The sequence below is a fragment of the Saccostrea cucullata genome, unplaced genomic scaffold (assembly GCF_032062105.1).
Source record: "Saccostrea cucullata isolate Sc308-1 unplaced genomic scaffold, CSIRO_AGI_Scuc_v1 ctg1178, whole genome shotgun sequence".
Classification (NCBI taxonomy): Eukaryota; Metazoa; Mollusca; class Bivalvia; order Ostreida; family Ostreidae; genus Saccostrea; species Saccostrea cuccullata.
The window spans coordinates 93746-104298 of NW_026925933.1; the positions used below are offsets into that span (position 1 = coordinate 93746).

Consider the following 10553-nt stretch of genomic DNA (forward strand, 5'->3'; position numbering starts at 1 on the left):
GAAAAAAAAATATTACTTAACTTTCCCCCACTTTCAGATCAAAGAAAAATTTGATATAAGGGTTTTTCTGATTTAAAACCTGTGTGAGGCAAATTGTACACAGTGCTTCTCACCTTGTGCGGCAACCTCTGTGTAATAGTCAGACTTTGCTTGATTTACAGCCATGCTTATAGAACAAGGAGAAATAAATGATGGTAATATCAGGATATTTTACACACCTGTGGATCAAACACCACGGTCTCTATCACTTACTAATGGGCAAAAGTCTCTCCAAAAATCAATGTTTGCAAAAGTTAGCTAAGAAACAAAAGTAAACAGAAAAAAGAAATGCCCTCCCTAGTAAATTTTACTTAAGTAAACATTTTTCACACAAGTTGCCTTTTTCTCATTTACAGCAGATTTGACAGATAAAATATACATTACAATAAATGAAAATTCTTTTGAAACATTGAAACCTATAACAGCATACACAGATATTAGTCAGAAGTCATTTTTTAAAGCAATTGACATACTTCACTGTGTAGTTTCAATGTACAGACAGTAAGATAAAGGAAAGTTTTACATGCCCGATATCACACTAGATATCCCCTTTTGTGAGCAAAAAAAAAAAAATATGCCTGGCCATTTCAGTTACCTTAAATGTCTCAAAAAAAATCTCAAATCACAAAAAATCAACTGGAATTACACGTAAAAAAAATCCAGAACATTTGTTGAAAAGAGGAGAGAAGCCCTGGCAAAAAGTGGAAAAAAAGAATTCCAAAAATTATTTGGATTTATTCCACATTCTATGCAATTTTCCTTCCAATATCAATGGGGGGGGGGGGGGTTAAAAATATTAAATTCATTTTCATCATCCTTTTTTAAAGAAAATCCTTTTAAACATTCCTTTTTCAACCTTTTATTGTCTTTAAAAAGAGCACTATTGTAAAAATGCATTGGTACATATATACATTATTATTGAAAACAATTTTTTAATCTATACTTTCATACTATCATTCAGGAAATTGTCTTTCATTCACACAAATATTTTGTTAAACAAGAGATTCATTACATTGAAACAATTGATTTTAATTTTCACTTCTTTCATGACCTTTGAACACTTCCTCTTAAGCTAATGAAAAAAAACCTTCAGATCACACAAATTCTGGTGGATAACACAAGCTGAACAAAAGTTTTCTCATTGTCTTCACTTTTTCCTGTAAATAAAAAAGAACAGTTTTGACAGATTTATGCCCCTCTAAAAAGCAATTTATATGTAAATGCTTCCCATCTAACAAAGACTCTGTTTTTTTTTTGCAAATATATAATAAATGCAAACAAACTAAAGACAAATCTGTAACTTATATTTTTTTTTTTAATTTGATAATTTAGGAATTTAAAGATATTAATAAACTATATTTAATCCTGTCATATTAATTATCATGGATCAGATTAGATAACTTAATATAATATAATAAATCAAATTAACAAAGAGATAAATCTAATAAAATTTTATTGACATAGTATTACAATGTACTTCAATTCTTAATCAGAATTTTTTTTAATAAAGAAATATTTTAAATATTATTAAACTGTTGTCATTTTACTTTAACAAAGAACGACAACTGTTACTACACTTACAAACTGGTAGAGACATACCGTTTCTTGGGCTTGCTTGGTCGAGATATTGACGGAGGAGACATGATATCAGAAGCTGCCACAGATCCTGGGTTAGAGATATCCCCACCCTCACTCATCTGAGCGGGGGTTCGAGGTGTCCGTACTTTGATACTGCTGGGGTCATCATAATCATCTAGTGTGCTTACCCTGGTACTAAAATAAATAAAAAAATAGAAACATGTATCACATTAACTGCTATGTACAGTGACAAAAAAATTCTTGTTGTGAAAAAGTATGAATTACAGTTATTATAACACCAGTTTATTAGGTCCAAAGATAGAAAAAGGAAATCAGACATTTTATAAATAGAAGATACTATATGTGTTAATAGCCATTCTCTGTAACCACTTGAACTTCGTTGCCACGCATGGTAACCGATTTTGATGAAACTTCACCCATGGTTATAACTTGACACCAGAAACAAATATCAAACTAAATTTCGTTGCTAAGTGTCTCGGTTGCTATGGCAACAGCCGGAAAAGTTTGAAAAATCGAGATTTTCAGCCACTTTAAATCTTGACTGTGGCTTAATAAAAACTAGAAAGAGCAAACAAACCATTTTCACAAAAACATGACACCTTGATGTCACTTATACTGTAAAGAAACTGTTTAGAATATATCTCTAAGTAAGTGGTAACCAAGGGTACATTTAGAATACATTTAAAATGCTGAAATATGCTGAAAAACCCTCCGTATTCACTAATGGTAGGTGTTGCATGCTCAAACTCAATCAACGACTTAAGAAAAACAATGAAAATGTTTGACCTTAAGTATATAAGTATAAGCAATATTATTCTATAAATAACTTTTATGGTTGCCATGGTAACAGAGTGTAACCATGCAAAACCAGTAACTAAGATTGGGTTAATGCCACTGTCTTGAGGAAAAACATGAAAATTCAAGACTGGCAAATATGCATCCTTAGGACCTTGCATAACCAAAACCATAAGAAAAATTGGGTATAATTGCTACTTTGCAGTGTTACCATGGAAACAAAGTACCAGTGCTTAAAAGTGAATTATTTTTTGCTGCATTAAGAATTAAATCACCATATAATCAAGAAACAAATTAAAGGACTCAGCTTGAATAGTACTTATCTGTTAGAACTGAAGTTGAATATCATATATTGATAAAATTTGATGAAGAAAACAACACTGTTGCTATGGTTACCAAGAAGGGAAAATGTTCGATTTTGTGAACTTTATATCAATATTAAACCCTGTTTGCCAACTTCTTGCATCCACTTAGAGATTGGATGATCGTCAAAATTAAAAGTCAGGTTAGCTGTTAATAAATATCAATCATAAAAGTTTTGGGAATCTACATTTAAGGGTACGTATCCAAGGAAAGAAAATATTTTTCAGGTTTTCAAGCATATATTTTCTGCTTATTTCCATAGCAACGCTCTATTTAAAGAATCTAATCTGAATTTTTTCAAAAGGGAAAACTAGGAACACACCAACATCTTTAAAAATTGATCATTATTTATGAGGAAATGTCCTTTTTTAAAAGATAGGATCAGATTTAAACATACAGAGTGTTACTTTGAAGGCTCTCTGTGGTATAAAAACCTTGGCAACCATTGCCAACCAAAATGAAATATCATATTTTGTTCTTGGTATATGTTTCAAGGGTCTTTTTTCTATTATTCGACCACATTTCATCCTATAATTGCTTTTTATTTTTATGTGTATGACTTTATAAAATTCAATGAATATTTTTTTTTACTTTTGAATACTTTGTTACCATAGTAACGTATGCAATAGTTGATTTACCAAACATGTTTATCATGCATTTGAGACATCTGACCTTCAACTTTTGGAAACAGTCATTGCTAATTTTTTGCTTTGCCGCAAATGTTAACTCATGGGGTTCTAAACATGTTAAAAAATGCCATTTTTCGAACATTAAGACATGTTGCCATGGTAACTATAAAGCATAGCAACCAATTTTTGCCTGATTTCAGTTTAGGGTATCAATGACTTTTATCATAGAGAGTTTGGAGAAATTCTGAGACTATGCGTGCCAGAGCTCCTATATAAAATTTCAAATCACTACAGAGAATGGCTCTTAACTATTTACTCACTTTGTAACTGGAGTATCCACAGGCTCAGTTTTAATACCCTCTTTTGTCCACTTTGACTCAACCTCTGTTGTGAGTCCACGGGCAGACTCATGCTCAACTGTGATTTCAAATCCTCCCAAACCTGAGCAAGTAATAAATATGAGATTCAATTCTTTTTGTACTATTCAAAAATCTATTTAGCTGTATGAGTTATTTAACTGCCCTAATATACTCTGAGTCAGTAATTTGAATTCACATAACAACAAAGTCAATGTAAAGCATGGCATCGTCACAAAGCACATCTTGATAAAAAAAATATGATTTGTGTAACCTCCATTACACTCACACTTACTCACCATCTCACACCCACACACACATGCTCCTTTCTATAACCCTCTGACTTCATTGTGAGGTGGCAGTAAAATCTACTCACCTTCTAACTGTAACAGTTGCTCTGCATCATTAAGTTCATCGTTCTCATCCAACACAGGAAACTGGATCTCTGAAGAAGACTCCTCCTTGATTCTACAGCAGAAGTAAATCAAAAATTGCTTCTCAATATACAATATACTGTAAACTATCTTTAATTTGCTTGTGAGAAATTCTGCGAGTTTCTCGACCTACATTAACTCGCGAATATTAATTGTCAAGAAGCATTTATTTTGCTTTGTATAAGTAGAGGATGGTTCCTCAATTGCAAAAATTAATTGTCTCAGATTGATTCCAACCTGAAGATTCACAAATAAAAGATGACGTGAATAATAGTTGGTTTACAGTAACAAGATCCAAAGTCTGGTTTGTTTGTTTTAATGAGCTTAAAGAGCTGTAATAGGATATGACATTTCTGTGCTAGAGATCCATGCATTGAAGTCCTCAAATCCTGCATGTTATGAGTACATATCAAAAGGCATGTCAACTCGGCAAATGGAAAAAATTGAATTCATATGGAAGGTGGAAGACTGAAAAAAGCAGTTTTCTTCATTCGGTCAACATACAGGAAAACAAAATTGAGTAAAAAATTAGAAGCCTTATTACCTGATAACTGGTACTGTATCCATTTGCTTATTCATGATTGGTTGTTTCAGCTTCTCATACTCAGTCATTAGCTGAGCACAGGTCTGCTGCATTGAGGCGTGGTGATTAATGATCCGTGACTGGTAGAAGTCATGAATATTCGTAACGCTTCCTATTCCCATCTCATGATAAACTTGTTCCACAATATCCTGACAAATCAAAATTCCAGGAGAAAGTATTAACACAAAGTTTTTATTCATCCTGATAAAATATTTTTGGTACCTTTAAAATTTCGTGAACACAAAAGGGTCCAAAAAATTATCTTTACTTGTTAAAATAAAACAGATGAGAATTTTTTATTTATATATTATGTCAGGAATTTTTATCAATTTCACCTTTATAATACTGAACCCCCCCCCCCATCTCCATCCCTTTTACAAAGTAATGAGAGGAGTAGAGGAATATGAAAGAAACATAATTTTGAGGAATGATATGTTAGTTACTTACAGGGAAGCCTGAATATCCATGTAAAAGCTTGTTGTCTGCTGCATTTCTAAGTCTTGTACAAAAATCTTGGAAATATTCATGTGCTACATCTGTTAATGTTTCCAACACACTCTCATTACAGCCTACAAAACAACAGACATAAAGTTAAAAAAAAAACTCAAGTCTCTTTACATTTTCCATATCTTTTTAAATTTGTCTAATGAAGCAAAAGAAAAGGATAAAAAAAAAGTATGAGAGAACCGATTTTCCTGAAGCAGTGAAATACATAATACATTATGTGATTACAATACATGTACAACTGGATCATAGGTGCTTGGGTCAAGGATAATGTATATTTTCTACATATTAATGTATCGTCAAGGAAATTTTAACTACATGTATACTTGTATTAACATTTTTTTCAGTGCCAGTGTTATGAGATAACATACTGTCAAATCCTAGATGTGCACACAGTGCTGCGGTTGACTTCCGGAGTAATTTATGACATGCCTCTTCATCAACCACTGGTGGGACTTCACCAACCCCTCTAACAAAGTCACTGAAATTATCAAAATCTTTGATTTATACATGCATTCATATATGCATTTAAAATACAAAAAATAAATTAGGATATTCTACATTTATCCATTGTTTGTGAGTGGGATAGCTCTTTTATCAAACCTGCGACAGGGAACTATTCCCCGAGGGGAATATTCCCTGTCAAGGGTTTGATTAAAGAGCTATCCCACTCACAAACAGTGGATAAGCGTTTTATTCTACTGATGTATTATATAATTTTTGAGGTTTGAATTTTTTTGAGTAAGTTAATACTGCAAGAATAATCTGAAATCCTGATGACGTGACAATACTACTGAAGTCATTATGACATCATCAGTCAATAGATTTATTGCTGGAAATCAAACTTGGCAGCAAAAATTGCATGAAAATTTTCCAAGGGTGGATAGCAAAAACTATACCCCGGACTATAAAAGATAGTTATTTACCTTCTGAACTTTATATATGAAACATTTTAACAGAAGTATAATAATTCCCTTTATTGTAAAAAAAAATATCTATGAAGTTTCTTCATTTAGGAGATTTAATTAATAAGTAACTGAAGATGTATTTGTGATACAATAATTAACTTCTTTAAAAACTTTCGGTCAGTTTTATCCATAAAAATGTTCTTCATATCAGAATTTTGCTACTATATTTACTAATCTAGTAATTCATAGAGAACAGTGGTTGAAGTGTGGGAAAACTGAATAAATTTCGTACCTTTCAGTGTCTTTAGGAAGAAATGGAACTGGTCCTATCATTCTGTTTTTGATTGGCGGCCCAGTGTATTCTGGGATAGGGGGTGCAGGAGGGAAATTCATGTCTACATCCTATGGAAAAATAAAATACTGGGGAATCACCATGATTCATGGGGGCCAATTTTGTGGATTACTAAATTTTTACAAGGGGTGTTATTTACTGTATTTAATCATATCCACAAAAGGAATTATGACTTTGAACCCCATGTATATCAATTCATGGAGAATGTAAATTTGTGGATGAAGGGTAACTTCAATTTCATTTTTGAAAGTTTTGAACAGATTTAAATATTTGATATAAAAAGATGATTTTTGACAATTTTAATTTGTAATCACATCAATAGTTCTGGATGATTTACAATTTTAAAACTATGTAAAACAAACAATCCTGCTTATTCCTAAATATAATGGTGAAGAATAAACTACTGCATAATTTAAAAATAAGCATTCCTGCAAAATATATATTTTCAGTTCTAGCTTTCATTTTCATATTGCTGAAAACTATGTTCACCCTCCACTTGCAAATTATTGTTCTTGGAAAATAACGCCTAAGGGCAATTTGGCAATTCTAATTACTCGCATAAAAAAGGAATATACAGTAGAAAGTACACACTTAGGTCCTTGCTTCAAGTCAAAAAATCTAAAATCTTACTGAAAAAAATTGAACATTTGTTCCTTGCATAAACAAAGTGTTTATAAGTGTTTTCAATATATTACCATTCCGTCCTGCTGCTGTTGTATATTAGTAATCATATTCCTCAATTTCTTTGAATGCTGCATTAACTTAATTGTGTGAACAAGAATTGGGTCCATCTCAAATTTCTCAGCTGGTAAAGGGCTAAAATTTATCAAAAAATAAAAATCATGAAGAAATACAAAATAACAGATATTTAACTGATACCATGATATACAGATGTAAGGAAAGTAAACATCTTTGATTGATTCTAGGAGATCTCTTATTTGATGAATTCTTAGCACAGTAAAAAATAAAACAAACTTTCATATTCATTCTAGTTAAAACTTGTACTGAGATAGCAATGCTTTTGCGAGTAATGTGTGCATCAAAATAGGTGTATGTTATTGATCTCATGTAATTGTAGAACCACATTCAGTTCAATACATAAGTACATGTATTTACTGGGTTGTAAATACATGTACATGTATGCATAATTAAATCTTTTACCAATACAAACGTAATGATATATTACTCTTTAGAGGGGGGTTGATGACGACTGGATGGTTGGTGCAGACGAGGGCCTTCCACTTCTATGGACCTCAGCTTTGTCATTTGTTCTCGCTCCAGAGCTGCTATACCCCTGTCACTGTCTGAAGGAGGGGGGAGTTCTCCCCACAATGTCTGACTAAACATTGTACCTTGTAAGATTAAATTTAAAATATCAATTAAAAGCCTTTATCATATTACTGTAGGCTATCTTGCAAGAATGAATATATCAAGTCCTTTAGATTTCGTGTCCATTCTTGTTTTAAAAGCACTATGCAGATATTTGGTAGGTAAGAGATATGCATCCCTCCAAAAACATCGCATTGTTCAAATGAAGTACAGGTTTACCCCCTCCCGGGGCATCATCTTTTTTTGCTAACCGGATGTTTACACTCTATCTTGTAGTCACGGACAAAATGATTTTTACCGATTTTTTTTTTTTTTTCATATTTCATCCACAAATTTTTCAAAATAAAAACTATGATCGAGTAAAGAATTAAATGTCCAAAGTAAGACAGATGAAGTAATGAAGTAATTAAAAAAAAAATCAATAAATTATTTAGTCACTGCGGAATAGTTGCTACCATGTCAACCAACAACTAATGGCAGAAAAGTGAAACGAAGTAGGTGCCATTCATTTGAGTGTTTAGGTAACTTACCAGTGTATTTAAATGACAAGACAATAATTTCTATGTTGTTGAAAAATTTGACTTGTTTAATAAAGATATCATTATTTCTAAATATGTTAGAAATAATAGCAATCAGTATGCACAAATAGATCTTTATAGTGTTTATTAAGTCATCATGAAAACAAAGAAAACTCATTTTGGTGGTTCTCATCTTTGTGTAATTTTATTGTATTTTATAGAGTTTAGTTAAAATATACGCATTAAGTTTATCTAGATTAACAATACATGTACAAAAAAGTATTTTTAAACACCTTATTGTGTTGACTTGCACAATTGCACAAGTTGAGTTTACTTTACTTTAACATATGTATATACATTTTCAGTACATGTAAAGAGCCATCATGGCGGCCACTCTGCCGCCCATCAACAAGTCACCAAGCATGAGTAGACAAGGATACACAGTGCCGGCTCCCAAGGGGCCACCCAGTGGGAAGTTGAAACCACTACGAAAAATTGGAAAAACTGATAGGGAAATTTTATTCAAACAAGAAGTTCTGCGACAACAACAACCCGATTTATCAAAGAAACAAACAGCAAGGTTAGCCTGTCCAGAATGTTGAAACGTACTGTTCACAAACAAAAAAATGAAAGTTTTCATCAAATGCTAAGTTCTAGAAGTTATAAGGAAAAAACTGATGATTTTTGTCAAATACAAAGAGTTTTTTTTTTGTATAAGTTGCATATCTATTTTTAAAAGTAATTTGTAATATTTTCCATCTATATGCTCAACCATATGCATTAAACGTGCACATGTACACACCTCCATGATAAAACAATAAATGTTACAAACATAATTTTTTACATCTTCCTTGTAAGAATGTTTAGTTGTAATATAACATCATTTTAACCTTGTATTTATTTACTTTTACAGCTACAGAAACACATATAAACATAACTTATGTCTGGATATGTTACAAGATGGATATCACAAGTCTTTTAGTGAACTTTTTGCACTTATCAAACAACAAGAAGAGGAAAGACTTGCACAGGGAGAAGAATCTTTAATGTGGACACAAACAATGTTAAAAGACAGACATCAAGAACTAGACATGCTTAAATTTCACCTGACAAAAGCAGAGGAAGCACTCAGAAAAGGTAGATCAAGTTTGTAAAAATTCATAGAAATGAAGTATCTTATTATACTTGCAAGCCTTTTCAAATGATTTGCTGAAAAAATTGGTATATAAAGTAATGTTTAGCACATAAACACATAATCTAAAATCATTGCCATCTTATTGCTTTGCTATGGTAAACAATACATGTCACATGTTTATGTATAGATTGATTTGATGGTCTTACATACCGGTACTTGATTAAAAACTTAGACAATCTAATTTTATGTAGATTTGATGATTCAATGGTGATCATTTAGTGACTTTGGGTTTCACATTGCTTCTTGTCACTATTTAATTAAAATATGCACTATTCTTGATTGTTCAAAATCGGTATATAAAAAGCAGGGCTCCAAATGCCAAATTTTTTTTCATTCTTTTTGAGAATTTAGTAGTTATCATTGAGATATTATATTTTTTGATATTTTATCTTTTATTGCTTTCAATTCGTATGTAAATTTATGTCAATGCATTTTTTTTAACCAATTTAATTAAACTGCCATGATTCAGTGTTCCCTTTTGAACTGTCTCTGGCAAAAAAAGGAGACCTATATTACTTTAGTGAATACCATTTTCATAGTTATCATAGAAGTTACATTTCTTAAAAGTTTTTAAAGTTAATTGTCAATTTATTTCATAAATTAATTTTACAGGTGATTTCTCAGAGGTGTATCACAACAGATATGAGCTTGCTCGCTATTTTCAGTCCACGGGAGATAAATGGTTATCAGATCACTTCTTTAACACGTGTCTAGAAACTAGCAGTAACATTGAAGGGGACGGAGGAAAGCTTAGAGCTCAAGGCTACTACAATGTGGGCGCTGCACTGGAAGACAATGGTATGTGAAATGCTATGAACTGATTAAGATTCATTAGCTGCATCATCAGTGCTAAAACTTATTTTGGGGGGGAACGACCCTGTAAAATTCATCATTAAGATTTGACAAAATTAATATACTCTTACTGTAGAAGGATAAACATTTTCTTGTG

At 31.8% G+C, this 10553-nt stretch overlaps 2 protein-coding genes across 3 annotated transcripts; one reads left to right on the forward strand and one right to left on the reverse strand.

Annotated features, from left to right (window-relative positions):
* Window positions 1–917: 917 nt before the first annotated feature.
* LOC134270104 (STAGA complex 65 subunit gamma-like) lies at window positions 918–7939 on the reverse strand. The gene is made up of 10 exons (XM_062752281.1): window positions 7749–7939; window positions 7258–7378; window positions 6503–6612; window positions 5674–5783; window positions 5246–5367; window positions 4760–4947; window positions 4158–4249; window positions 3746–3866; window positions 1639–1812; window positions 918–1196 (listed from the first exon to the last, which is right to left on the reverse strand). Exons 1-10 carry the CDS (start codon window positions 7907–7909, stop codon window positions 1187–1189), a joined length of 1209 nt encoding a protein of 402 aa, XP_062608265.1. The 5' UTR covers window positions 7910–7939; the 3' UTR covers window positions 918–1186.
* Window positions 7940–8337: 398 nt separating this feature from the next.
* LOC134270098 (tetratricopeptide repeat protein 29-like) lies at window positions 8338–10425 on the forward strand. Of its 2 annotated transcripts, none has more exons than XM_062752272.1 (4): window positions 8338–8385; window positions 8775–8989; window positions 9323–9546; window positions 10217–10425. In XM_062752272.1, the coding sequence occupies exons 2-4, from the start codon at window positions 8793–8795 to the stop codon at window positions 10408–10410; spliced, it is 615 nt and encodes a 204-aa protein (XP_062608256.1). In that variant the 5' UTR covers window positions 8338–8385; window positions 8775–8792; the 3' UTR covers window positions 10411–10425. The 2 variants fall into 2 exon arrangements, with proteins under 2 accessions (XP_062608256.1, XP_062608255.1); XM_062752271.1 differs by having other exon boundaries at window positions 8340–8412.
* Window positions 10426–10553: the final 128 nt, after the last annotated feature.